Source organism: Colletotrichum fioriniae, assembly GCF_027942845.1.
Source record: "Colletotrichum fioriniae strain IMI 355084 chromosome Unknown scaffold_8, whole genome shotgun sequence".
Classification (NCBI taxonomy): Eukaryota; Fungi; Ascomycota; class Sordariomycetes; order Glomerellales; family Glomerellaceae; genus Colletotrichum; species Colletotrichum fioriniae.
The window spans coordinates 897,677-925,559 of NW_027076844.1; the positions used below are offsets into that span (position 1 = coordinate 897,677).

Here is a 27,883-nt window from a genome sequence, read left to right on the forward strand (position 1 = left end):
CCAACGTCTGGACCTCAAAGTGAGACCACATTCCCAAGACGGGTTACAGAAGTCGCACAAAACCCCTCGTCTTACTTCTTAATCTCGTCTCATTCAAGTCAACAAAGTCAATGTCAAAACTGCGGGAAAAAACCGCAAGGACCAACAACCCTCATAGAAACATCTCGGCTCACCGCTCAATTGCTCAAAGTCTGCCTCGAACCTCGAATGCAAGATCCTGCAGGCAGTATCTCTCTTCAGCCACCAAGTCCATCCAGCAGCCACTTTGGTCATGCAATGTTTAAACCCCGCGTACCAATTTTGCCTTACACATCAAGTGACAGCTCAATCCCCCCACACGGGCGGACGGAGGGGCTGCCATGATTGCGATTCGTCACATACCGCAAAACATCCTTTCCACAGGCCGTCTCGGGTCGACGGAACATCAGACATTCACAAGATTCACCCCAATTCATCACGTAGGTGCCACATCAACTCTTAGCCTCAAGGGTATCAAGCTTCTTTGTTTTTCCGTTGCCACCTCTCACGCAAAACCATGTGTATGCGCTTGCTTCCTCTTCTACTCGTACAAAAGATATTCTTTGAATGGCCGTTTCGCAATGCCTTCCGTGATGTGAGTTGCCTGATGTGTAAACGTTCCGAGACTCCTAAACGGAACAAGTAGAAACAGCCCGACCGCGTCAAACCCCGTCTCCAAAATCGGGGGTTTCTCTATCACCAAGCCTCTATGCGGTTCATCTTCGCTTTTTGTCCCGCTGTCTAGTCAATGAAGGAGAAACGCAAGAAAAATAGACCAGACACTCTACTCTCACTCCCGCTTCGCTCGTTCGTCCTGTACTGCCAGTATCTCAAAAATCGTCGCCAGGGGCATTGGTCGTTCGCTTCTCTAAAATGCCCTCTTGAGGGGCGTCGTGGCCAATCCTGTCGACCTTCCAACGCCACACCAGCAGCTACCGTCGCCCTCTCTTTCGACTTGGACCACAATGTCCATTGAGTTCTTCAACAGGTACTCCCGCACGCGATCCCGTACTTCGTCCAGGCTCGCACCTCTTCCCGCCACAACGTGCACGATGCCCTGCAGCTTGTCTCCCGAGTCCTCGCTGCTCCGGTGGTCCATCCAAAACTTGGGCACCGAGTAGTTGACGACACCCTTTTGCTGCAGAATCCCCGCGAGCGTGTTACGCAGGTTGTATTCAATGTCGTCGGGAATGTTGAGAAGTAGGTTGCGTGCAGATGACTTGATGAGCGGAATCGCCGCGAGGAAGATGAGAATGGCAATGGCGCAGGAGGCCAAGGGGTCCCAGAACGTCCAGCCCGTGTAGTACGTCAAGATTGTCGACAGCACTACTGAGGCACTTCCCATCGTATCGGCCAGAACATGCAGAAAAATACCCTCCATGTTGTCGTTATGATGCGAGTGCCCGTGGCTATGCTTCTTTCCGTGGGAGTGATCATGCCCGTGATCGTGGTCGTCGTGCGAGTGCGAGTGGCCGTGACCGTGGTCGTGGCCGTGGTGATGGTGTCCGAAACCCCAGAGGCCTAGCAGGTTGATGACACCGCCAAGGAAGCTGACAATGAGAAGCTCCCTCAATCGGTGGAGTTCTTGACCTTCCCAGATTCGCTCAAAGGCTTCTACAATAATCTCAACGCTCAGAAGCCTATCATTTGTTAGCGCCATGAATCGTGCTGCAGGCTGAAAAAACCTACATCAGCAAAATACCGTTGGCGAAACCACTCAGCGTCTCGATCTTTCCAAGCCCAAAGGGAAATCGCTGGCTCTGAGGCCACTTGCTAGTAACTGCGGCGCAAAGACCTACGAAGAGGGCGAAGCAGTCGAAAAACATGTGAATCGTGTCGCTGAGGAGACCAAGCGAGTCGGTGACATAGCCGTAGAACGCTTGTACGGCCATGAAGCCAAAGTTGAGACTGCAAAATCCCAGAATGTCAGTCATGTTCTCAAGATGGGGTATTGCGTGGTCCAACTCACGTCATGAAGTAAAATATTCTTCTCGAGTCCTTCTCCACGAGGATGGTGTGGAGGACCGGAACTGCCGGCGTATACTTGAGGAGGGCCCTCGTAAACAGGGACGGCTTCGCGTGATCGTGGGAGTGGGAGTGGGAGTGGCTGTGGGCGTCTGAATGGCCATGATGGTCGTGGCCATGGCAATCGCCATGAGCGTGGTCATGCGTGTGTGAATGATCGTGGTCGTGATGATCGTGGGAATGCTCGTCTATGGTCATGGCGCCGTCGAGAGGCTGGAATGTTTCCGAAAAGGAACCATTTGTAGGCGTCAACAATTGACGACCGCTCGGTGTGATGTCCGTCTTCCAGCCGTCCATTGAAGCGAGAGAGCGAGGTTGTGCTCTTTCTCGAGGAATGGACGACTGGCTCGAGTTCGCTCGGTGATGTGAGTGGCCGCCATGGGCGTGGCCATTGTGACCGTGTGAATGATCGTGGTTATGTGCGTGGCTGCTGCTGGTCGAGTCTTGGCTCTGGCTGTGGGAGTGCAGCCCGCCGGTGGACATTGTCGACTTCAATGCGTGAAGGGACGGCGGCGAGTGGGAGTGGGAGTGCATGTGGTGATGATGGGCGTGTGGTAGAGCGGAGGATGGCAAGGCGTAGGACGAGGCCATGTTGACCGCGGCGCGCGTTGTCGAGGTCGGTCGTCGATCGGTCTGGGACCCGGGACTGGGTTCGTTGTCGGTGTCGGTATCGGCGGGGATGGGCGAGAAAAAGGGCCTGTGTATTGTCCCCTCTGTCGTATTTTTGTTGGGTCGTTTTCGTTCACCTCTCCACCAAGGGCCCGTTGCGTCGGGATCTATTCCAAGATGCCCCTATCTTGTGCTAACCTGAGTCATGGGCCGGACGTTATCCGCATTCACTAGTTTTTCTGGGGTGTGTCGAAGACGGGTCGACAACGGGTACGAGATTTCGAAAAGCGTCGCAATTGAGGTGTCGCGGGACGTCCAGAACCGTGGAGCTGGAAGGTGATGAAGCAAGAGTCGCGTGTGTGTTCGGGCCAGTGTACCTTGAAAAGAAGACCTGGAGCTGGCAGTTGATGGTGGTGCAGGGTGGTTCAGGGGACCTGCACAGGCTAAAAAGGCCGGAATGGAGTCGCCCCGTCAATGACGTTGCGCGCCGCAGTTCAACGCTGAGCGCTGGATGGGGACGGGAGATTTGATCGTCGACGGACGTGCCGGCGCCTCGCACAGACAATGCTGGAAGCGGCGAGAGTAGGTAGGCAGATACGAATGGATTGGTTCGCTTGTGTCGTCGAATGCTGAGACTTGGAGATCTATATAAGATGAAAGAAGACCAAGTGTGGCTGAAAGGAGGAGCGGGGAGGGGGAGCAAAGGATTGAAAGCAGAGGGGAGGAGGAAGAAGAGGAACAATAAGAGTGTCCTCGATGCTACCTTCCAGAGGCAATCACCCTAGGCCTCCACTTGTAAGGTATCCGTACGGCAGGTCGTCAAAAAGGCGGGATGGGCCAGCAGCATCAGCAGCAGCAGCAGCATGGATGATGGAGCGTTGTTGTTGTTATTTTTTTGGGCTGAACCCTCGGGATGCATGGCATGTCGGGTGCTGCCTCCTTTCAGTCCCAAGTCTTTCAGATGAATCTCTCGCACCCGTGGACCTCTGGGACCTGAACCTAAAGGGGAATCCAGCCGTCAACCCCTGCAGATTTCTCCGTGTGGGGAGAGGCCGGGCGCCGGGTACGTAAGGTGCAGGTCGACGAGGGCGGTCGTGTCTGTGATTCGCTGGGTGACACATCAAAGATGCCATCCAATTGTCCATCAGGAGGGGCACTGGGCAGCTGCATAAAGCTGTTCAGGGGATACGCAGTAAAGTACGGATCAGCGAAGAGCAAGACAATGCAATACCCTCGATCCTGGCTTGTCTAGGCGGACAATCTCTGATGGGATGGTCGCGGGTAAGGCGGTGTGATGGCTAACACTTGCTAATGGTGTCCGCCGCCAGCCCCGTTGCGACATGTTTTCTGGGCCAAGCCAATGCCTGTGAGAGGAGTTCAGATGTCGCCGGGTGACAGGCGCGAGTCCCACGACAGGCATGATGGTCTTTTCTTCTCTCTTTTTGTTGTGCTGAGGCTGAGCTGGTCTGTGTCGGTTTTGCATGTGCAGCAGCTGGTTTTCCATTAATTGGGTGACGAAAAGTCTAGTTCGGAGATTTCTAATTTAGACAATTGGTGAATCGTGATCCAGGCACACGCAGGGGAGCTGCAGGTTGATCATTGACGAAGCTTCCGTCTGCTCACCTCACCACCTTATTTGTTTTGGTTTTCAGAATATTGTACCTGAGGTTATTCAGTGATTCAGAGGGGACGGGACAATGGAAGAGATGAACAAAAGGATACGTACCTTACCGGTTGACGACACGTGACAAGATGTTATCGCGGTTATCGTGCTTATCAAATCATGGCTCGCCCACTTCGGCCCCTCATTGGCGCCACCGTTGCAACATCCCAAAAGGCCTGCCCAAGTTGGAAGGCGCCAACGAGGACAAAAGTCTTGGAAGGTGAGCGAGTCTAGCCTAGTCAAGAAGCTTCGTAGGCCTCTCACGATTCCAGCTTGTTCTCCACGAGGCCATCGTCAGGTCACGCAAGTCTGGGCAATTTGGCCCTTTTTGCTACCTACCAAAAACACTTCAACATCGTGTCCCCTCCCCTCCCTCTTCAAGGATACTCAACGATACTCACGGATACTCCCCCCACCGCTCAGCCTTCAACTCGGACCCCTCCATGCGCGCACGCGCTAAGGCTGTAGATTGTAACTTCAGATGACAGGACGGGACACTTTGCATAATCGATACCACCACATCTGAGGCTTTGACGATCTGTCTCCAAACTCCACCCCATTCCTCACCTCAACCACTCACGACAACGGGGAGCTGTCGCATATTGCCAACATGCCGTTGATACCTCTCGTGTTATCCATCATTGCTGGCATCTGCACTACTCTTGTCGCTGCCCTCGGCATCAACTTTCTCACAAAGCTACTGCCCACCCGCTACCATGCGGCCGAGAACCCCAAGGATGACCACATTCAGATCCTGGTCCTCGGCGATATAGGCCGTAGCCCTCGCATGCAGTATCATGCCATGAGCATCATGAAGCACGGCGGTAGGGTTGATCTTGTTGGCTACAAGGAGACTGCCCGCCATCCGGATCTCGTTGGCAACGAGAGAGTGGCTTTGTACCCATTGCCGCCCCTCCCAACCGTCTTCAAGTGGAATACCCTGCCGTTTCTCATCAACAAGCCCGCCAAAGTTGTCTGGCAAGCCTATTCCATCTTCTACGTTTTGGCATATACCGCACCCCCAGCTCGATGGATTGTCATTCAGGTGAGTGAGCCGGTACTTCTCGAAATCCACAGTCTGACTTTTTGCAGAATCCCCCTTCTATTCCGACGCTGCACTTGGCTTTGCTCGTGTCCCTCCTGAGAGGAAGCCACTTGCTCATTGACTGGCACAACTATGGCTGGTCCATCATGGCCACCGGTCGCAGCCAGAAGAACCCCCTGGTATGGCTCTACAAGAAGTATGAGATGTACTTCGGAAGGGTGGTCCCCACGGCCAACCTCACTGTCACCGACGCCATGGCGCGGCAGCTCAAGGAGAAGCCGTATAGTAACAAGAAGCCCATCTTCACCTTGCACGACCGGCCTGCCGAGGTATTCCAGCCCATCGCATCAACCAAAGCCCGACAAGACTTTCTCTCGCATCTTAAGGAGACCAAGGATGTCGCCGACAGCATCATCGCCGGGACCACTCGCCTCATTGTCAGTAGCACTTCGTGGACCCCTGACGAGGATTTCGGTCTCCTACTAGACGCCTTGGTGGCCTACGCGCACCCCGAAGAGGCTGTCACCGAGAATGGCGTCGGCCGGCCTCCGATTCTGGCCATCATCACCGGCAAGGGCCCCCAAAAGGCCGAGTACGAGGAAAAAATCAAGAACCTCCGTCTGGAGGGCAAGCTCCCCGGTATCACCATCCTGACCGCATGGCTATCAACCCGCGAGTACGCCACGCTGCTCTCTTGTGCCGACCTTGGTGTCTGCCTGCACAAGTCTAGCTCTGGTGTCGACTTGCCGATGAAGGTGGTTGACATGTTTGGTTCGGGGCTACCTGTGGCTGCATACTCTGCGTATGAGAGCTTCGGCGAGCTGATCAAGGAGGGCGAGAATGGATGCGGATTTGAGACGGCCACTGAGCTGGCTGAAGTCCTCATCAGGCTACTAAGTGAGAGTGGCAAAGAAGAGCTGAAGACATTGAAGGCGGGGGCTATTAAGGAAGGAAGCTTACGCTGGGATGAGGAGTGGGATCGCGTCGTTGGGCGGATTGTGGGTGTGATTGATAGCTGAGGTGAAAGATATCCAACTGTAATCAGAGAAGATAGAGACACACTAACTGAGGTAGGACGCACAAAAGTTACTTAAACTTAGCCAGCTATGAGATGATCGAAAGTATGCTACCATGCTGTCTAACCAGAACAACGGGGGTTAAGAAAGTTCATCCTACGGTCGAAAAAGAGCAAATTAGCCCTCCGGAAGGCAAAAGTTTGATTTCGCCCGGACTTGAACCGGAGACCTTCAGTGTGTTAGACTGACGTGATAACCAACTACACCACGAAACCAGCTATGGATGGTGGGTTTAGGGTTGTGCTAACTCATCAAGGTCGCAGCGTGCAAGCCCTGAGTGCTTCTGTGGCAGCTCGCGGCAGGGATAGCCCCCGGACCCTCCGTGTCCGAGGTCGGGCCGGCAAGGTTCCACATTCAAGCCGATCTTTTGACGGGGCAGGCCCACCACCGCCTCTCAATCACTCTCCTCCTCTCACCGTGCAGATTGGACGTTCGGCGCACACATCGTAATGTCCCCCGAGTGAGTTCTCGGGTTCAAGAACTCCCAACGCTATCTCATGCACCTGTACGGCACAGCTTAGGCAGAAACGCGTGCTTTGCACGTTTTCGAGACGCTGCCTCCAGGCAGCAAAGGGCTAGCAGGGATCATGGCGAGTCTACGGCTGCATGTCATGGTCTGAACTAAGATCAGCGGTTGATGGAGTAGACATGTTTAGTGTCTCGGACTTGATCCGATTTGTCTAGCTTAGCATCATCTCAGCGGCAAAGGCCCTATGTTTTGTTCACCTGTGGGAGAGGTTTCGATGATGACTTGCGTTTGCTTTATCGTTTCGCTTCCTGCGGTTCCTTGGCACTTGCAATAGAAGCACGAGAGTTAATGAGAGAGGAGCATTAAACTCCTTCCTCTCAAAGATTTATGAGTCAACTGTTCTTGTTTTCAGCAAGGGTGCAACGAGGATTGGATGGTATCATCTTACCTGGACATATACTTAAGAAGCCATGAGATTCTCGTGTTGCCTCAGTCGAAAGGTATCGACACCGGTTGAACCATCACCTTACTCTAAAGCATCCAGCCTATCTCACAACTCGAACTCATCTCGCCCACCGTCCATCATGAACCACGAACGATATCAAGAACGCCTAGACCTCGTCAAGAGCGTCATCCACAGCTACGGCCTCAAAGTCAGACCTTCCTCACCCCCTCCCTTCCCTCATCCACATCGATCTAACACCCTCTCCAGCCCATAGAGATCACCCCCATAGACTACGACGAAACAGCCCCCTTCGCCTACAACAACTACATTTACAAAATCACCCTCTCCGCGCCCCTGACACCATCCTCCATCCCCCATGACCGCCGCCGCCCCTACACCCAGCCTCCTCCTGGGCAAGGGACTTCTACTGTGGTAATGCGCATCGCGAACCCAAAAGCAGAAGGCGTCGTCCAAGACACCCGCGTCGAGAACGAGGTCGCGGCGATTCACCTCGCGCGCGAGGGTTTGGGTTCGTATAAGCCCGAGATTGCGGGGCTCGTGCCGGCGTTGTATGACTGGAGGCCGTATCGTCCTTCCGAGAACACGGAGGCAGGGGTGGAGGTTGGAGCGGAAGGCACCAGCAGCTACGGGTGGAGTCTGATGGAGTTCAAAGAGGGCGTGCCGCTCGATACCCTCTTCCGGGACATGGATGACGGGGCGAAGAGTGACATGCTGGGCCAGATTGCGGATGTGGTCACGGGGATCCAGAAGGTTTCTTTGCCGGAGACTGTGAGGTCTCACGGGGGGCTTTCGATTGATGAAGCGGGAAGGATTGTGGGCGGTGCGATGACGACGGTGAAGGGCGGGCCTTGGGAGCGGTATAGCGATTTCTGGAAGGCGAGGTTGGCCATTCGGCTTGACGATGCGGATGCGAGTCCCGCGCTGGAAGGGTGGAGGCCTAATGGTGTTAGAGAGCGTGTTGATAGGTTCTTGGAGTCTGGGTTGGAGAGGTATCTTGATGGGTCTGGTGTTGATGTTGGGAAGTTGGCTCTCATTCACGGGGATCTGAGTAAGTTTATATGCGGCTCCCCTCCAAGTCCGGTATCGTTATCGAGCCGATCCTGCTTACTGAGATTCAACTACTAGCTACGAACAACACCCTCTACGACCCAACTACCAAGAAACTCACCTCCATTCTCGACCTCGACTTCGCCTTCGTCTCCCACCCCTGCCACGAATTCTTCACGTCGCTAGGCGACGTCGGCGGCAACACGGGCGGCGGAACGGGCCGGGACCCGGATCTCAGTGGGGGTCTGCTCGGTAAAGCGATGTTGACGGGCGACTTTGACGGGATCCGGGAGAGACTGCCGCAGGAGGCCGCGGGACAGCTGACGAGGGCGCAGGCGTGGGATGATGCGTTAAAGGAGAGGGGCGCATTGCGGCCTAGTGAGATCAAGGGCATGGCTGCGCTGGATGGGTTGAGGAGGCTGGAGGCGCTGGCGTGTCCTTTTGCGTTGGAGCATCCTGTCATGTTGAGAAGGAAGACGAGGGAGGAGATTGAGGAGATGAGGGGCGTTGCGGAGGGGGAGCTTGTTGAGTGTCTTGAGGGATTTGGGTATTAGGTGAAGGCCTAGAGGTTTGAGGTCTTGAGGAATAGATCTAATGGAGCCGGTTTTCTTCCTAGGAGTCAAGTAATTGAGTTTGTGGTTTCCACGCTTCCTCGTGTATACCAGAGCCATTTTCAAATGGGTTGCCGCTGGGGTTGGAAGTTTGGACTGACATCCATCACACGAGAAAACAGTGCTGAAGTCTTACTATTGCTAGTACTATGATACAACCAAACTGTCTTGAGGATTACGGTGGTGAAATCAACGGAAGTATAAGACTTGGGAATAACGTGATTTTCCTGCAATGTCCTGAGGGGTTCTTGATACTAATGACCGAACCCTGAAGCCTACTCTTATACGACCATCATGGCTTCGTGCCTGAGAACCATTGTGCCCTCACCCGCCTGTGGTCTGCAACCTTCGAGGCTTGGAAACTTGCTCAAGCTGGGATGACCGGGTTCTCTAGCATCGTGAAATTCTCAGCCCCTCATTTGTTTAGCTTTTCGAATGGCATGGCATTGTATCTCCGGAGAGAACCTGTACGGGCTACTTACAGTGCACAGGATATATAAGACCCTCTCTTCTTCTCCGATGCCAGTCTTCATCCTTCCAAAGCCTCGCAGTCATCATCATACTCGTAGTTCCTACATCATAATACTCAGTGCTTCAGTCACATCCTGCTTCTCAAGGACTTCGAAGTCAAACAAACCAAAGAAATCACCACTTGTCAAGACAAACAACCACCACCGCTACAATGCAGCTCAAGGATCTCCTTCCTGCTGGATTACTCCTTAACAACCTCTTCGATAAAGTGGAGAAGGCTGCAGACCACGCAGATGGCCGTATCACCACCACCAACACCAAACAGGTGGAACTCGGCGACGTCATGTTCTTCCATAAAGATTTGGATGACCTCAAGCATCTGCTCGCCACCACCGGCTCAGATTCAGTCACCATCAAGAAGCTCCCCAAGACGGACGTTATCATCGTCAAGCGGACTGCAAGTAGCGATGACAGTGGCAATGATGCCGCTGACGCTGCGGTGACGCCTACCATATCATCCACTTCACCTACTCCCACCACCATCACATCTACTTCATCCGCCTCATCAACCACTGTCTCTGACGTCTCTGACATCTCAGAAGAGATGGAAATGTCAGCCAAAGTAGAGGTAACCACACCATTTACAACATCTTCCTCACAGAATAAGAAGACGTTACCCGAGGAGGAAGAAGCCGTCGATTCAAATCTAAGCGAGAACGACGCCACGAGCAACTACCACCACGGCCTCGAAATCCAGCCAGTTCAGCTCTCGCCCAGGGACACCAAATCAAAGACTCCCGGTGTATTTCCCTGGAGAAACAGACTCTGCCGCTGCGTTTCTATTGGCGCCATCTTTGGGAACAAGGACGACCGTCTGGCCAAGTCCGACGAGCCGCTGCCGCCGTACGAGGAGGGCGTTTCCATCTTCAACTGGGGTAACGGCGTCTGCAAATGCGTTCCCATGGACGATGCCTTTGGCGATCACACTATGGCGGCGTTGGGTTTGGCTATTGAGACTGTGGAGTAAAGGCTGCGAGCTGGGTTCTGAGGACTTGAATCACGGAGATTGTTGGATACGATTGATAACCAATGGAAGTCACCGACTTGGAGGAAAGTATGAGGGGATGCCAGAGACAACATGGAGTCCCGAGCGACTTCTGAGGGTCGTCGGAATGAAGAGTAGAATCAACTTGATTGTGGGATTGTCAAGTCTCTACTCCATTATGGACTGGCAGAAGACATATGTACTTACTACCATCCCCCAAGGTCAAAGATTGAGAGTGCAACTGAACATTCATTGTCCCCTTCAATTAAGATTGCAGAGCCACATGCAAACTCTGCCAGTACAATACAAATCAAACGGGTGCAAAACTTACAAGGGGTAATGTCGTCTACGTCTCATTCTGTCCTCGTTGATGAGCCTGAAGCACATACGGTGAATTAATGCATGATCGAGACCCTCAGCTGCAACCTGCAAGCACTGTGTGAATGAACTTGTGTAAGCTATCGACGTAGTTCGCTATCACAAGCGAGCGGGCCTGCATAACTCTCCATAAAAGCAGTGACCATGACATGGGAACGTTGCAGACCCCATTTGCTTGCATTAGCCCACGCAAGCTCGCCGACAACGGACGACCTATGCAGAGTGCCCCTCTACCCCTCCAACCCCTCCGTAATAGTGCACATGGTGAGCGAGAGAAACAAGCTGTGATTTCAAGTGCCGGACCCATGACGGGTTCGCCCGGAGGAGGTTGGTCCAGAGCGTCTGTTTAGTGAACATGTTTCCTTTGACGACAGTGGAATGAGCCGCGGATCATGGATATCTTATGCTACACGGTGGTCTTCCAGTCGAGCATTCTTCCAGAGGCGTTACAAACACACTAACGTCTATATACATTCATCGCATCCAACATATCGTCATCAGGGTCAAGCATTGTCTATGATACAGAGCAGATGGAGCTTGAAATGGGGCGCTGCGGCCCCAGATACCCCCCACCTGCCGTGTCTAGATAAACGCGTCAGACCGTCGAGTCGTCGTATCCTGGATCTGCGTTTTTGTTCATTGGTGGTGGTATCATGTGAGAGAGATTACGCTGATTGTCCCTTGATCTGGACCTTCACCTTCATGCCGTCGACAGGCTTAGCGGTAACCAAGTGAGTCTGTCGGGAAGAATATCAGTACAAGGAACTCGTATCAATCGCAAGGACTGTTGGTTCACTCACAGAGAACATGACAGACTTTGTCTTGTAGAAACCCTTCTCGTCAAGCTGCGGTTGTCCCTTCTCATCCAGGTCCAGCTCGCCCTGCCCGACCTTGACAAACTCAAAGTACCTCGCGATGCAGGCCAGGATGATGCGCACTTCCAAGTTGGCGAGCTCGGATCCGGTGCACCGACGAGGTCCTCTCTCGTAGGGTCTGAAGCAGCTGTCTGGGATCTTGGCGCCCTCCTCGCCGAGCCACCGCTCGGGCATGAAGTCGTCCTTGGTCTCGCCAAAGATCTTGGGGTGGCGCTGGATGATGTAGGCTCTCGGGGTTACGCAGAGGTCGTCGACGACCAGCTTTTGTCCGTTGGGGAGGGTCAGGGTGGTTCCGGATCCCTGGGGCGCGACGCGGGCGGTTGTTCCGGGAGGGTGCAGGCGCAGGGCTTCCTTGATCACTGCGTCGGTGTCTGCATGGCTGTAAGCTAGCTGTCTCGAGATAGAAATGATGTGAACAGATCTTAAACTTACAAGGCAGACGGGCCAGAAGCTTTCCAGCTTCGGGGCCCTTGAGTTGCTCAATGACAGACTTGGGGCTCTGATCCGGGCCAAAGACCTCGTCAAGCTCATCCTTCAGATCCTTGGCCGACTGGGGCCGTCTGTGAAGCTCGTAGAAGCACCATTGCAGAAGGATACTCGTCGTGTCGTGGCCAGCAAAGAGGAAACCGCGGAGGGTGTCGCTGGTCTGTTGGAGGATCTCGGGGGTCAGAACGTCGATGCCCTGGAGACTGAGGGTGGCAACACTGCGGGATGCAGTGTCAGCGCCGGCCAGGAGCTCCTTATGCTGCTTCTTAATCTCTTCCTTAAGGATGCCGTCGAGTTTCTTGTCCAGACGTCTGAGAGTGCGTTCGTTCTCGGTGAAGTATTCACGCATCCAATTCTTGCCGGGTACACGCTTGTTGAAGGCTTGCGACAGGGCGCGGTATGTCAGCAACACCTCGCTTTGTTTGCCTTCGATTTGAGCGTTCAGATCCATGTCGAAAGTGACGATGCCTTATGTCATCCATGAGTATACGTTGCAAGTCCTCTGAGTGTCTTCTCAGACTCACCAATAACATCGAAGGCCAGATTTGTGGTGTACTCGTCGATAGTAAACTCTTCGCCAGTGGCGGCCTTCTGCTCCATAAGCTCGATGAAGGTCTCCGACTTGTCCAAGATGACCTTGACGAGACCAAGAAGATGTGACGGCGCAAAACCGGGAAGAATTCTCTTTCGCAGTCCCTTCCATTCTTCACCCTAAAGTGCAAGCTTTTTGTCAGTCTCACGATACTAACCAAGTATAGCAGCACCATGTTATGGACTTACATCCGTTGTTACGAGAGATCGCGCGCCGACCAGAGGGGCCAGATGCTGGATGGCAGGGTGCTTCGGTACACTAGTACTGTACTGCTTCGAGGGCTTGGTGACCTGTTCGGCAACCTCGTTGTCGAGGATGAAAAGAATAAGGAACTTTTCGATCGGGCGCCAGTCCACCAATAGAACGGGAGGAAACCCAAGCTTCTCAGCCTGTTCGTAGAGGATCTCGTCTACACAGTCGCAAAACATTAGCACGTTGCACGACTTGTTTCTCATTTCCCGAAAGGCCACACCGCGATCCAACTACATCGCCGCCGAGACCTCTTCATCACTGATTTTCTACATTCAAAAACGTACCAAAAGCCCTTCTAGGATCACCTAGGCCGGCGGACTTCTCAATCCACGGCCAATGACCCCTCACTGGGTCGGCCTCTTCAGGCTGCGGGAAGTGAGAGTACTGCTTGATGTCGATACCCGGGGTGGTTTTCGTCCGCCTGAGGTAGTACACCACAGCAACGGGGATCGCGGCCAGCACGAGAAGCTTCCATTGTAGGAGAACACTGAGCTTCTCAAAGTTTTGCGACGTAACGAAGCTGAGGAGAGCCATCTTTGCGATCGCGTGGTGGTTGAGGGGGGGGACCGCCTCAACTAGCCTCTAGATCGTGAGGAGGAGGAACACCGGAGCGTAGTTTTCAAAAGAGAAGAAAACAAAACCACCGAGACTTTTCAGACGTTCGCTCGCGCGAAGATGTGCGCCATTTTTGTGAGGGCTGGGAACGGCCGGTATATATTGCTGACCACCCTTGTAAACCTATTTTTTTTCTTGCTTGTACGGAGTATGGTAGGCCATCCGTACACCATGACGGAATGTCGCAATGGGATCCGCAGATTTTCTCTCTTCAGCAAATCTTCAGCACTCAGGACGGCCCGCGAGAGACACCACATGTACTGCGTAGTGTGGCATCCGGAGGACGGGGTGGATTGGATGGGTGCGCGGAACAGCCCATCACCGTCCACTGGGGGAAGGTCGAGCTATTTCATGCTGCCCGCCCCTAGCTAATTACGGTTAATTGAGCGTAATGCCAAGACTGAAAACTCTTCGTACATGATGCACCTCCTCGAATCAGATCCAGTTTATCTAATCTGATGCATCTTATCTGATCCGGTGGTGGGGGGGCCGACACTACTTCCGAGGCCACCTCATTTTCGTGAAAGGTGTTGTCACTCTGTGTAGATCGCAATAGCTGACAAAGGCAGCCAACGAAATCCCGTATCCCACCGGGTACCAAGTGGGTGACAACCTGAATGGGGTCAAGAAAGTGAGGAGTAATATCTAGCCAGGGATCATCTCAGTTTCTTGCCAATCAACGTTTTTTTCTCCCCGTATTCTTGGAGAAAAACCGGGGATCTCTGGTCTTTTGCGTGATTCAACCCACTTTGTTTCCTTCAAGGGATACTGGCCCGTGAAGTGGGCGAAACTGAATGCTCATAAACTTGGACTCTCTTCCACTATTCTGAGCCAGCGACAAGAACTCGATTTGCAAGCATGGATTTGCTAGCATGATGGAGGTGATCAGGTCTCATTGTGAAGCAAGACGATAAACCTGCAGAGAGATAGTGCTCCCGTCTTATTGTTCGTGAGTTGCAGGAACAGATCAAGCAAGCGTTCAAGGCGAAGCTCGCGAGAAGGCATTGGACTCAGTGGGCAATCACGCAAGTCACTCGATAGTGGGGTAGATGGGCAGCGGCCAAAATCACTGCCGCCCATGTTTGTCACAATTAACCTCTCCCTTGTTGACACACTGTGCCGCAACTTTGGCCGAGGCCGAACCGCGACTTCGCCGTCTGCCTGCGTCATGTGTGCCGGCTTGCCGGAAAATAAGCCCTAGTTGAATGAGCCGACCGAGATGGGCGAAGTAGATCAGCGTTCATCCCGCTAGCTTGGCAAGGCTTAGCACTCTAGGCTTGCAGCTAAAGCTGAAATTGTCCTGAAACCATTCCCGAATAGTACCATTTCTCGAGGTTAACCAGCTTCCTGGCCTCGAGCTCGAGAATACAACCTTTTACAGCTAGTCTTGACAGCTCCTAGACCGTTGACCCTTGAGCGTAATCCAATCAACTCTAAGAAGTGACAATAGGAAGTCAAGTCGTCACCTTGAACATCAAACTTGACGTCAAATTAAAGGAAAGATCTTTCTCGCGAGTGCCGAAACCATATAGGAGACGGCGATTCAATTTGCCATGAGCTCAATGAGAAAGTTGTATAAATACCTTCATTGACCGTCATGCAGTCATGTTAATTGATCACACTCTACAGAAATAAACAATCAACTATTTCGCGATACCTCTCTTACCTACGCTTCTTCACCCCTAATACTCAACATGCGGACATCCCTTCACTCAATGCTACTTGGCTCATGCCTAGCGATGCTACCTTGGTCTGCTATAGCTGCACCAACACCGGATCCCGAAGCCCAGAAACTTGCTGATCCAACATACGGCCCCATCCCAGGACAGTCGACGCTCTTCAGCGACTACAAGGGCAAAGCACCTCCATTTCCCGGCAATATCACTGCACCAATCCTCCCGACCGTATCGGGGAACCCAGGGCCAGACGATCAAGTCTGGCAAAATCTCTTGGCAGCTGAGTGGGCCATCTTCAACTTCTACCAACAAGGCGTTGAAGCCTTCAACACTTCCTCCTTCGTTGCTGCTGGCTTTCCGAACACAACTTATGATCGCATTACGGAGATCCGCAACAATGAGGCGGGACACCTGCGCATCTTCCAGAACCAGATCTCCAATGCCAGTGTCAAGCCGGGAGCATGCAAGTACCAGTACCCGTTTGTGGACGCGACGAGCTTCTTGGCGTTGACCACGTACCTCGAAGTCGCCAGCATGGCCTTCTTGACCGGTCTGGTCCAGGAACCTAAGAGCGAGGCTGCGCGCGGCGCCATGGTGGCTATTGCGACGGTAGAGTCGAGGCATGAGACATGGTCGTTGCTGGACGTCTGGGGGGCGAACCCGTTCTCTGGACCGAGCGATACCGTGTTCCCCTACGCCAACGAGATTCTCGACTTGACAAACGCCTTTATTGTGCCGGGAAGTTGTCCGTCAGCAAACCCAGAGTACCCCAGCCCGAATCAGCACCTTCCGGCCATGTCGGCCGCGACTGGGACAAAGTCTATTGCTCCGGGGGCCCAAGTTTCGTTCAATTTCACGAACGCCGCTGATCAGCCCAAATTTGACGATGGAAAGAGCTATTACGCGGTCTTTTCCCACGCCGTTGGGAACACCAGTGTGTCGGTTGATGTTTCAGGATGGAAAGTTGGCGATCTTGTCAACGTGACAATCCCTGCCGAGTTCGAGACCAAGGGAATCATCATTGCCGTGCTGGCAGATTGTCTAGGAGCTCCCGAGTCGGATACGGTCGTGGCTGGACCTAGTATTTTACTACAGCAACCGGCACCTATTGGCCTTCTTTTGGCTTGAAGAGAGTAGTAGATCCTAGTGGTCTGCATCGCGTAAACTTCGATGGTATAGATGAGACTTTTAAGCAGGAAAACGTAGCTAAGTCAATCCGAAACCATCAATCTTATCATGACCGTACTTCGCCGAAATCACCTACCTCCTGGCGGCAACCTGATTGATGTAGAAAGCTTCGAATGACTTGACACAATCCAAGCACAATGTCATGGCTTGTCTTCCAAGTGATTTCAGGTGGAAGTTCAGGTTGTTAGTTGTCCTTGTCTCCACCACAGCTCCAATTTCGATTCGCCTGACTCCCACCAAACTTGGGTTGCGGAAGCGCTCCCGGAGCCCACAGAACCAGCGGGTATCGATCTCGCTCCGTTCGGTCTATTAGTCTAGTTGGTTAGGACGTCGGATTCTGATTCTCAGAACCTTCCGTAGGCCCAGGTTCGAATCCTGGATGGACCTCATTCACTTTTGTCTCTGGTGATAGTTGCCTACGCTCAGTGTTGATGTTATCTTTGACCGACCCTCGTATTCGTGTTGATTGTGACTGAATAGCATGCCAAAGCACCCCCTCTTGCGGATACAAACTCTTGCCTAGACAGACGCTCTGCTTCAGTGAAAGCCAGCCAATCTTCAATTCATTCTGTAGAGTGAACGTCCTATTTTTGAGTCGTGTCGTGAAGTGGTGAGCTTGCTGCACTCAAGTTGTGGCTTCTGGCGGTGTGGCGATCCACCAGGTGGTTGGGATTTGGTTGGCGACTTGATTAAAGTCAAACCTCGAATGCAGGGGCTAACCTAGCTGGGCCAAGCGCCGTCCACCCTCATAAGTATTGCATGATGGAAGAAGGTTCATCTGATTCAGCGCACATGTTGCAGTTTTTCACCAAACAAAACTTGCCTCCCTTTGAAGCAGATATCTTGTCCATAACGTCGCAATCCGTTTGATGTGTCTCTTGGGGAGTCAAACTATCGCCTTTTCAATCTGTAAAGATGCCTCGTCTCAAATGGACTCTGGATACTGTACCGCGAGAGCTCTTAGTCAACATCTGCGAGATTCTGTACTATGACGCTTGCGCTCCAAGTCTCGCCTCGTTATCGACAGCCAACAAGACATGCCGTGACGCTGCCATCGGCGTCTTGTTTCGCAACATCAATTTTTCCCAGGCGCCTGGCACAGCCTGCAACTCAGTACCCTGAGTTGCGAACTAATGCTTCGCAAAAACGATCTCTTGTCTCAAGTCCGCCAGATCTCCATCTGGGGCGAGCCACCAACACCCGGAAAGAACTATGCGAACGGTCCTTACTTGAAAGAGAGCCGTTACGATCCACGTCAGTCCGGGTGGAAACAAGGTCGCGTGTTTGCCGCCGAGGTGGCTGAAGACGACGCAAGAAAGATGGACGACTGCAACCTAGTGGGTAGGCGTAACTATTGGGAAGAGTATGCTAACTGTCAGTGGACCTACGATAGTAGTTCAGCTTGGTCACCAATGGCCAGGCTCATCAAAGAACTGTCCAACTTGACTGACATCCTCTTCACATGTCCTACTCAATTCCCTCCCTCACTGTTCGCCACCTTGAAGCAATACCACCCTAGATGCAGAATTCATCTACCCACTTTCAACCTACTCTCGTTACGGGATATACATCCGGACAAATACGAACTTGACCTTGTGCATTCTCCGAACCTTTACAGCATCAACTGCTCGCATTTTTATGTTTATCCGGTCGTGAACCAGCTCAATACGACTGTAATGCGGATGGTTACTAGGACGGCACCAAGGCTACAGGAAGTGCGCGTCGCATACGAATCCGATCAGGACTACCCCGATGAGTTACATGAGGCCGCCTGGAGTGGCGCGAAGGGTTTCGAACAACGCTATCCGCAGCACCGCGCGTCATTGCAAACTTTCCACTTAGCATGGGATCCGGAGCTATCAGACTACAGCCTCCTTCACGAATGGGGCCGCTTTATTGACTTTGACGCTCTACGAGTTCTCAGACTGCCAGAACCTCTGGGGCCCCAGGGCCTTGAACTCCTGGACACCTACTCATTTCCATCCCTCAGGAACCTGTTTTTGAACATCTTCAACTTGTCTTCGACGGACGACCCGAAATATAAGCAGGAGAAACTAATCACGCGGTTTATCGATCGACGCACGAAGCTGTGCACGCTGGAGATAATCGGCTGGAATGGTTTCCATCTTGGGAGTCATCTGTTCAGCCCGTCTTGCAGCTTCGCATTGCGAACTTTGGATTTGCAGAGCAACCGGTATACCACAGACCCATTCAACGCCCGGGTCATTGCTCTCATTGCGCAGCGCTGGCCCTTGCTCGAGGACCTAGCCATTAGGGTGCGGCGCTCCAAGGGAGATGAAGAAGAGATGGCTGTTTACGCGGCGCTCGGTAAAATGCGACGCCTTCGAAAGTTATCTCTACGTCTCATGCCCATGCAACGAGGATGGCAGTTTCCCCAGGGCCGTAGGACACTCTCTACAACAGCGACTGTGGCGCCTAGGGAAATGAACGGAGAATCTTCCGTGGACAGATTGAACCCAGGCGATCGAGAAGAATACCGGGACCTACTCATCAACGTGGCGGTGGATGAGACGCTGGCTAGAGCAATCTTCCACGCCATCTCGACAGAGGGAGGAGCTTCCCAGCATCAAAACTTGAAAGAACTAGAGTTGCGGGTTAACGATTGGTTGTGGGCGGAACAGCTTCAGGGGAAGAAGAGGAGAAGTGGAAGCTTTCTGCAGCATCCTTGGTCGGCCTTGGGACGTTCGACGCGACCATAGTTTCGACCATAAATCGGAGGTGTCTGCACTAGTGGTTGAGGACAAGTTTAACACTTGGAGAGCTACAGCTGGCATGGTGCCTTACTTGCTTGACGGTCTATTGCATGAGGTATTTCGCGAACTCTGGCCGCTAGCTGAAGGCAGCGAACCGGAAACGAGGCATTCGTGGCAGACGGACTGGAAGAGCTTCCCGCTCTCTGCCTATGTCCAAAGATAGGAACCTGGCTCAAAAATTGGAGAGTATGCTTGATGACTTTAGATATCAAGCATAACATCTAACCAAGTTTTGTGCGTGCGAGTAGATAAGTAGCTTGATGATTTGATGTAGCCGGCTAGTGACAAGAGTTGCGGTTGATAATCAAAGTCTATGTAGAGATTGACACTATTGTACAGAATACCTATCAGATGTCAACAGTACTGGCATGGCTGTAATGGACGAGAGGGAAGAATCCATGGCAATCAGGACCTCGAAAATATGAAACTTATGCATTACCCAGAGTGACACGATCAATACAAGCCATCCACTTCCCTATCCGAGTGTCCAGGGTAAGGTGAAATCAGGCCCTGGACGTGGATATGGCTGCTCCAACTGGTTCCCGATGTTGCCGAGATATCCGTATTACTCGGTGGTTAGACTGGCATAGAGACCCGAGTCGGAAAAGCCAGGGATCTTGAATCTCCTATTTTGCAGAGCCTGGGCCGCTCCAAAGATCCAAGGTACGCATAGTCCACATAGTACCGAATGAAAGGTAGTGCTGGCCTGGGTGGTTCGTCTGAGCAGGTTGTTGATATCGGACTCGCTGTTCTTCTACTATCTAAGGTACTCCGCCCACCTCGGACCATTCTGTCAAATGTCAACCTTGCTATTGGCTGTCAGGCTGAAGGTTCAACTGCCCAACTTGCGATGTGGTTTAGGTTCCAATTTCCGCGCCGAATAATTCGATCCACGACTTTCCATCGGGACCTCCTAGTAAAGAGTTGCCATCCTGGTCATGATTAGCATCCATGCTCTCGACCGGAAAGAATTCTAGCGACGAGATCGAAAACAGATTCATGGGACAAGAGTCACAGGTTTCGTAGGAAAGGAAACCCATTGAGGTTCTGATCGGCATTCATTTACTGGTCTAATCCAAGTTCAAATTAGGACCGAGGACGGCAGCTTGGCAAAGCCCGCTATACTGAGAAAAACGGCCGCGGAATCCACCCACGGGAAGCGCGCTCACTTGCCAATATGCCGGTGGGATGCGACCGGCCGGCCCTCTTCGTTGTCCTCGTGGCGTGTACGAATAATACTAAGAAGGCGTGTCAGACATGGGTGCGAATGCGAGCATGAATGAGACTGTATTATCATCAAGCCTTGCCCATGGTCTGAAAATACTGACTATTTGACATGCGCAATTGATAGCTACTCACCTGGTTCGGACTCAGGCAGCGGACCGTCGTTGCCGAAAACGAAGCAAATATGGAAAGAACGCGTATTACAGCCATGAACTGACTCGGGGTCGCCCGCTTTGGCCCATGGTTTGATGAACGCTTTAATATAATTAATTTAGTGAGACTACTATATGATGAAGATCCTCTGCCTCAATGAATATTAAAAGAAATGTAGAATCAGTGTACTGAATGTGTTGTGGTATTTCTTGGATCACCAATCCGATATCTCTCTTCGCGTCTTACAACCATCGAGTTTCAATAGCGTATTTTCTGCTTATCCAGGCTCCGCCGAAGCTCACAATGAAGTACATCACCGCCGTCATCGTGGCCCTTGCCGCGTCTTCTAACGCTGCTGTCTGCAATTACGGATGGGGCAAGCCGGCGGGATCAACGTGCCCTGGAGCCTACGTACGTTTAAGATCCCTCAAGTCGATTTTTGAGAGACAGCACTAATAATGACTTGCAGCCTAACACATACTGCGTAAGATTTCTGAAGCCTTGTCCCTGTCCTTTGCTCACCATGTCCACACAGTGTCAAGAGGGTGCGAACGTCAAGACATCCAGTAACTTTCCTATTCCGCGAACTTGTTCGTATCCTGGCAACGGACGTCCAGTTCTCCAATCGTGCCTTGGAGGAAGAGGTGTAAGTAATCGTAACCTGTCATCGCGTGATGGAGCCAAAGTTGACAAGTGTGGTCTTAGTTCGTCGAATGTGTAAGTCATCGGCTCGCTGCCGGTTTCAATCTGTGGTTGCAATCTAACGTATTCAGTGTCCTTAAACCACTCAACCCAAGATGATCACTAGGGCAGAGGCTTTACCAGCCTCTCAGTGAGCAGAGGCCCAGGCCTACCTACTGGAATGAGTCCCAGAGGGTTAGCAGTGTTAGTTAAAGCAGCAAGCGGGACTTTGAGGTCCACAAGCGTTTTCACATGAGATATCCTTGTTTTACGTAGTCTGAGTGGTGAGGATTGAGAGTAACATTGATAAACAGCAGGAAGGATTATCGTATACATCCATATATACCCGCACTACCTTATATACAGACAAACGTGTTCTAAGAAAGTCTAATGTATGAGCGATGCCGTCAAGATCCAACTCCAGGTGAAAGAATGCGAGAAACTTTTATATGGCGTGATTCGTTATCATGGAATGCAACTCCTTCGCTATGATGGCTTTTGTCCGTATACGACATGACTGTAATTGAGGTTAGTACAGCTTTGCAGGTCGCTTGTGATCTGGTACGTACACTGGCCAATACGCATGAATCGCCGTGTTGCTCAAATCCTTTCGAACTTCTGCAAGGAAAACATCAACGCTCTCTCTTGACCATCCGAGAATCCGGGTAAACAGCCCAACACTGAGGCCCTCCAGCCCCATCATCACATTCTCGTGGTTCCATGAACCTGATCATATTGTCAGTGTCCAAATAGGTCTCATAGCTAAATGGCAAATTGGTAATACGCCGCGGTACAAAAGTTTGGCCTCCAACTGGTCTGAGAACTGGAGAGTCTGCTTCACTTACCAAGCTCCTTGTGCCGTGGATGTTTTGCCCACCTATTTGTCGGCCATTTGAAGATAACCTCCTTCACATCCACGAACCCTGCCTCTCGAAGCTGTCGCTTGTAATGTGTTGCTCCACCAAAGGGTGTCCCCCGCTCCCCTGTCCCTTGGAAAAGGAACTGGTTCCATTGATAAAGTGCTGACTCTTTTGTCAATGTGCCATCATCAGACATGGCTTGCGCTCCATCGGCACACTCGAACCAGCCTCCTGGATTCAGATTTGTGAATGACTGCCGGAACAACTTGGGGAAGTCCCTGATACCGCCCGTATTCATCCGGCTGTAAATGAAATCAAACTTTTGTGAAAAAGTCCAAGGTTCGTCTTCAATATCATCAATCTGGAAGTAGACGTTAGGCGGAACGTATGAAGGTTGCACCGGGCTCAAGTCCACGCCGATGATAGTCGAGCCGGGGTTCTCGTCCGCAAAGTCAATCGCCCAGATTCCTGTCCCTGTACCGACGTCCAAAACCCGCTGAGGTGGCCGGTCTTTACTCAACGGGGACAGATGCAGCTTGTCGCCGAGGGTGAGTAGACATAGGTTGTGCTGGAGATCTAGGCGATCGAGTTCGAGGTCGTCATTAGGGAAGAGATAGGCACCGTCCTTGTAGGCGTGGTATGTGCGGCCATTCTCCTCTCGGTAACGGAGTATGCTGCTGCGCAGAGACATTGTGGAAGGTTGCACCTCAGCGCCTAAGGACGAGTCGAGGTCCGACTCCTCGCCGTCCGACTCAAGCTCGCTTTCCTCATCAACGGACGTCGTCATGGAGACATCATCCGGTATTTCATCAGCCTCTAGGGAGGCTGGAGGCTGTGGCGCCGCTGGGACCGACATGGTCGATGGGTGGCACGATAGACGATCAACAGACTAGGTCTGCCAATTTGGCGAGCCTTTAAGAAAATCGGGTAGACAAATGCGACGAAAGCTTGAGAATTAAGGTTACAAGGGGTTTTTTGAGCGTAAAGAGACTATTATGGCGAGACTACTTCTTTTTGTGTTATGACATGAGGCCGAATGAACTCCGCAACGGAGGTGGGAGAACCGGTGGAAAGGCGGAAATCGTGGAGACTTTCGGAGGAATGTCCGTTCCTGTGGCCCAACGGCGAACCAACACGCTTTTGATATCTGACAGGGCAACTCGCACCAACAATGAGAGGAAATGCGGGGATTTGATTGGCCGTGAATGACCCCCTGGTAGGCAAACAGCCATCCTGCATATCGAAACGAGGGGTCCAGCCCACGCCCGGCGACTCAAAGGTCCCTTTGCTCTCCCGTTGGCTCTGAGTACATGAGTCGGGCTCTGGTTGCTTGATTGCTAGACGTTGTTGGCCGACCGAGGAAGAGCATTTGATGCCGTTGGACACCATACAGACTCTTTTGGAACATTGCGGAATGACGCCGAGCGCAATACGCGACGGGTTCGGGTAAGATCGTCCTGCGGGAGAACGGCGTGAAAGGTGGGCTGGGAGAACATGATATGTAACCCCTCTTTTCGTGCATCGGGGCTTCACGAGGAAACTGGCTCACGGATCCGGCCATTTGGTACCTTGGAGAATTAGATGCTTCTGTCAAAGAAACATCGACCCGGTTGTCGGGCACTCGCTTACTACATGTGGCGACTTGGGTCGTTGTACCGATCGCCCATGCATATTGCTGCGCTGATGGCAATAGGCCTGTCCGTCATTAGACTTCCAAGCCTCTAGTTGTAATTTCACAGACTTGGAGGAAGGAAGAAGGGAGAGTGATCTCCAAGCTCCTAAATACAGTACCCGAGAGAGAGAGTCATTGCACTGGCATCAAGTCAGTCTAGTCAGCTTCATTTGCGTGGATCAGAAATCATTATTTTGACGACTCACTACTTTGAAGGTACGGGAAACATCCACAATTATTGCTCGGATCCCGGTCATCTCACTGATTTCCTGGTTCTGCAACGCGTTGAGAATCGAGGGCACATCAAAAAGCGTCTTTGTGTTGATTCGGATATGTCCCTTACTCCAAGAATCGCTCTTGCTCGATACATAGATGAGCTTCAATACGCCGATCCCATAGTTTTCGCCACAAAAGTAACCCCAACTCCTCAATCGGCTTACCAATGCTGCAAGGAGCAAGCGATTGACGATACCTTCATGTCAATAACTCATCATCATGCCATCGGCTTTCTTCCCGTGACAAACCGATAACTTGTGATGAGCCTGTAGTCCTTGCTACGGAACTCTCGTTTGACACCCTCCATCAGCACTCTGGCCTGGTCGTGAGAGTAGTTCAGTACTCTCGTGAACAGGGCCGGAGTGTGAGAGTCGACGGACATCTGCATATGAACCAGTTCGCAGCGACCAAGCTCTTTCAATGCCGGGTCTTTCGCCCACGGGCCGATGGGTATCTACAAGCGATGTGAGCATATCTCCTAGGGCATTAGCGTATCATGTGGCTGAAAACACGTACCCTGTAAACAAGTTCCTGAACATCCTCAAAGCCGGCATCAATCATCCATTGTTTGTGATGTCTTGCCACGTTGATTTGCTTCCCGTACATCTTACTTGCCTCGTCCAGCTTGGTCACCCATTCCTTCGTCCAGAGCGCTCTCTCATAACTATCGTCGTCGCTGAAGATCCATGCATCGTACTCTTGCATTTCAACCCATCCGCCTGGCTTCAAACCACCCATGACACGGCTGTAAAATCTTGCCCAGTCAGAGGACGTTCCGCTAAGGGCGCGGCCGTGAATGTAGTCGAAGTGCTCCTCCTCGCGGTATGTCCACTCGTCCTCGTAGTCATCGACATGGAATTTGCAGTTCGTAGGAACCCATTCCGGTTGAATGGGCGAGAGATCGACACCGTATACGTCAGCCGTTGGAAATTCATCTGCCATCTCTATGGCCCAAATTCCCGTCCCTGTACCGAGGTCAAGGATCCTCATACCAGAGGCCGCCGGATCCTCTGGTGCGGGGAGTGGCGCGGTGTAAAGCTGGCCTCCAAGGAGGAGACGCCAGATGTGGTGCTGCAAGTCGAGACGTTCTTGCTCTTGGTCGTCATTGGGAAGCACGTATTGCCCCTCGCGGTAGGCGTGGTACCGCCGCCCGTTCTCGTACTGGTAGTGGAAGATGGAGGATGCTATGGAGGCCGTGTAAGCGCTGCCAGCATCGGAGCCGTAGGCCGAGTCATGATCTTCGCCGGGGTTTGTAATCTCGGTCTGTAATAAGGGGGCACAAGGTAACGTTAGTGCACATGGCCTTGCATCCTGTCTCAAGAGTCTCCAGAGGGAGAGGGTCCTGGCGGTGATGAGCTTACGTCGACTTGAAGCGGCGTCAAGGTCTGATCTGCCGCCGGATTCAGCAAATACTGGATGCTGGTCGGTGCTACGGCACGGGGAGGTGTCGTCGCTCCCGTGCTGCTAGTCAAAGGGGTTGGTGTTTGGACTGGACCGGCACTAGAGGGGGTCTCGGTGGCCGGTCCCGAGTCCGCGGTACTGGAACCGCCGGTAGTTGACGGACGCGACGTCATTGGAAAAGGGGATCGCGGGATCGGCAGGCCGTCTGCCGTCAGCCGTCAGTTCCCGGTGGGAGAAGTAAAAAGAGAGATGGGAGTTTTGAAAACAACGGTTTCGCTTTTCCCCTGGACGATTTAACTCTGTTCGAGAAACAGACGAGGGCCAAACTTAAAGTGTCCCCTTGGAATGGAGAAGCGGTAAAGTAAAATGTCACCCCACGGGAGGAAATGATGGATGAATGCGGATCGCCCGGGAACCCAGCTGAAGAATAATTCTGGGAAAAGCCTTGCACATAAAGCCCCCTCCATCATCACGCCAATGAGCCGCTGGGGTCGTCCCCTATTCCGCTTCGAGCGCTACGTCCGTGCCGCCCCCGTACGTTACGACCCCTTCCTCACAGCTGCCAAACCCACCATGGTATCCGCTCCCGATCGCCATCGCCAGGTTCGGCAAGGCTTGTGAGCACGTTGTGAGCTCCAAGGCAGTTTGATGAGCCAATAGCTAAGGAGTTCTACGAGACAAGGAGCTCCACCTTCATATCAACTCTAAGATATCACCTCATGAATGTACATCGCTTAAGTATGAGACTGACTTAGTGGCCTTGATTTAGTGTCTCTTAGTGACACTTATCTCACGCTAGTGTCTGCTCCAGCCGAGGGGAAGCGGCATGTTTCTGGCCTGTCACGAAAGCGGCGGGGAATGGGCCGCAATGGAGGGGTCAATGAATTTCTTTTGAAGCTTTTCGAAGCAGAATTTGACCACTTGTGATCCCACGATCTCAACATTCTCTAGAAGCCACTCACGGAACTGGACAGTAACCTCGTCTCATACTTTAATAGCCGGAAGCTTTTTTTGTGCCTGAACGATTACCACATCTAACAAGACACTCAACTTAAAAGCCACTCCTCGTTTCATCACGTTACTATCCCACCGGTCAGCTCATCGTCCCTCATTCTTCCGCCACGGACCAACGCCGACGAGAATGACCCAGAAGCTCATCGTCGTCGTGGGCGCCACGGGCAACCAAGGCGGCTCCGTTGCCCGTCGCTTCCTGGCCGCTGGCTATCGTGTCCGCGCTCTCACCCGCGACACCCATTCCACATCCGCCACTGCACTGTCCACTCTCGGGCCCCATGTTGAGCTGGTGAGCGCAGACCTTGAAGACGTCGCCTCCATGGAAGAAGCATTCCAGGGCGCAAATGTCATCTTCAGCGTCACAAACTACTGGGAGCCCTTCTTCCGACCAGACTGTCGCATAAAGGCACAGGAGCTGGGCATCTCCTGCCGGAAGTTCGCCTACGATGTCGAGTTGCGCCAGGGGCGGAATATCGTCGATGCTGCGGCCAAGACTGTGGAATCGCTTGACAAGAATGGGTTTTTGGTTTCGACCCTGAGTCACGCTGAGAAATGCAGTGATGGAAGGTTCAAGGAGCTGTATCACTTTGATTCCAAAGCTGAGATTTTCCCTGGTTACGTGAACGAAAAGTATCCCGAACTTGCGGCGAAGATGTCGTGCATTCATACTGGGTACTTCTACACAAGCTATAACATTCTTCCGAATTCATACTTCGGCAAGGTGAGTTACTCCCCCTTGATGAGACCATCGTCATTCCTAAAGCTTTACCAGAACTCCGATGGCACATTCACCATGGCGTTCACAACCTCTCCTGACAAGCCCGTCCCCCATTTCTCCCCTGTCGATGATATGGGCAACTTTACCTACGCCGTTTCCCAGATGCCTCCTGGCAAGGCTTACATGGCTGAAGGGACGACTGCGACTTGGCCCCAGTTCCTAGAGACATGGGCAAAGGTAAATGGAGTACAAGCCAGCTATAAGCAAATCACGCCAGAAGAGATGATTGAGGCAACTGGAGAGCGCGACACTGGCATCGAAGTCGCATACATGTTTTCATATTCCTCGGACCCAGGCTACGATGGTGGCATGGACTTGCTGACCGCAGCTGATCTTCGAAAGGTGAGAGACACAACCTGCACACAACAAGGCGCTTTATTTGGAGAATAGAGAATTGACTGCTACTTGCATAGGCCGGTATCGATTGTCCCATGACGACTTGG

At 52.4% G+C, this 27,883-nt stretch overlaps 9 protein-coding genes and 2 non-coding genes across 11 annotated transcripts; 6 read left to right on the forward strand and 5 right to left on the reverse strand.

Moving 5' to 3' along the window:
* Positions 1 to 886: 886 nt before the first annotated feature.
* Positions 887 to 2,577, reverse strand: MSC2 (putative zinc transporter msc2; the record flags this gene model as incomplete). Its single annotated transcript, XM_053196166.2, has 3 exons — positions 887 to 1,658; positions 1,708 to 1,926; positions 1,988 to 2,577. 3 exons carry the CDS (start codon positions 2,575 to 2,577, stop codon positions 887 to 889), a joined length of 1,581 nt encoding a protein of 526 aa, XP_053046285.2.
* A 2,348-nt stretch (positions 2,578 to 4,925) lies between these two features.
* ALG1 (mannosyltransferase) lies at positions 4,926 to 6,379 on the forward strand (the record flags this gene model as incomplete). Its single annotated transcript, XM_053196167.2, has 2 exons — positions 4,926 to 5,360; positions 5,408 to 6,379. 2 exons carry the CDS (start codon positions 4,926 to 4,928, stop codon positions 6,377 to 6,379), a joined length of 1,407 nt encoding a protein of 468 aa, XP_053046286.2.
* A 198-nt stretch (positions 6,380 to 6,577) lies between these two features.
* N0V96_007052 lies at positions 6,578 to 6,651 on the reverse strand. Its single transcript has one exon. It is a non-coding gene; the product is annotated as a tRNA-Val (tRNA).
* An 838-nt stretch (positions 6,652 to 7,489) lies between these two features.
* N0V96_007053 (uncharacterized protein) lies at positions 7,490 to 8,972 on the forward strand (the record flags this gene model as incomplete). Its single annotated transcript, XM_053196168.2, has 3 exons — positions 7,490 to 7,558; positions 7,618 to 8,419; positions 8,497 to 8,972. 3 exons carry the CDS (start codon positions 7,490 to 7,492, stop codon positions 8,970 to 8,972), a joined length of 1,347 nt encoding a protein of 448 aa, XP_053046287.2.
* Positions 8,973 to 9,711: 739 nt separating this feature from the next.
* On the forward strand, positions 9,712 to 10,527 carry N0V96_007054 (uncharacterized protein; the record flags this gene model as incomplete). The annotated part of the gene is made up of 1 exon (XM_053196169.1): positions 9,712 to 10,527. The coding sequence occupies one exon, from the start codon at positions 9,712 to 9,714 to the stop codon at positions 10,525 to 10,527; it is 816 nt and encodes a 271-aa protein (XP_053046288.1).
* Positions 10,528 to 11,588: 1,061 nt separating this feature from the next.
* On the reverse strand, positions 11,589 to 13,662 carry N0V96_007055 (uncharacterized protein; the record flags this gene model as incomplete). The annotated part of the gene is made up of 6 exons (XM_053196170.2): positions 11,589 to 11,660; positions 11,724 to 12,169; positions 12,231 to 12,752; positions 12,809 to 12,995; positions 13,065 to 13,285; positions 13,413 to 13,662. The coding sequence occupies 6 exons, from the start codon at positions 13,660 to 13,662 to the stop codon at positions 11,589 to 11,591; spliced, it is 1,698 nt and encodes a 565-aa protein (XP_053046289.1).
* A 1,820-nt stretch (positions 13,663 to 15,482) lies between these two features.
* Positions 15,483 to 16,547, forward strand: N0V96_007056 (uncharacterized protein; the record flags this gene model as incomplete). The annotated part of the gene is made up of 1 exon (XM_053196171.1): positions 15,483 to 16,547. The coding sequence occupies one exon, from the start codon at positions 15,483 to 15,485 to the stop codon at positions 16,545 to 16,547; it is 1,065 nt and encodes a 354-aa protein (XP_053046290.1).
* A 363-nt stretch (positions 16,548 to 16,910) lies between these two features.
* N0V96_007057 lies at positions 16,911 to 16,994 on the forward strand. Its single transcript has one exon. It is a non-coding gene; the product is annotated as a tRNA-Gln (tRNA).
* A 5,282-nt stretch (positions 16,995 to 22,276) lies between these two features.
* Positions 22,277 to 23,155, reverse strand: N0V96_007058 (uncharacterized protein; the record flags this gene model as incomplete). Its single annotated transcript, XM_065757906.1, is given in 2 exon segments — positions 22,277 to 23,131; positions 23,150 to 23,155. The coding sequence occupies 2 exon segments, from the start codon at positions 23,153 to 23,155 to the stop codon at positions 22,277 to 22,279; spliced, it is 861 nt and encodes a 286-aa protein (XP_065613429.1).
* A 1,309-nt stretch (positions 23,156 to 24,464) lies between these two features.
* Positions 24,465 to 25,821, reverse strand: N0V96_007059 (uncharacterized protein; the record flags this gene model as incomplete). The annotated part of the gene is made up of 3 exons (XM_053196174.1): positions 24,465 to 24,701; positions 24,764 to 25,510; positions 25,609 to 25,821. The coding sequence occupies 3 exons, from the start codon at positions 25,819 to 25,821 to the stop codon at positions 24,465 to 24,467; spliced, it is 1,197 nt and encodes a 398-aa protein (XP_053046293.1).
* A 695-nt stretch (positions 25,822 to 26,516) lies between these two features.
* On the forward strand, positions 26,517 to 27,830 carry N0V96_007060 (uncharacterized protein; the record flags this gene model as incomplete). Its single annotated transcript, XM_065757907.1, has 2 exons — positions 26,517 to 26,524; positions 26,789 to 27,830. 2 exons carry the CDS (start codon positions 26,517 to 26,519, stop codon positions 27,828 to 27,830), a joined length of 1,050 nt encoding a protein of 349 aa, XP_065613430.1.
* Positions 27,831 to 27,883: the final 53 nt, after the last annotated feature.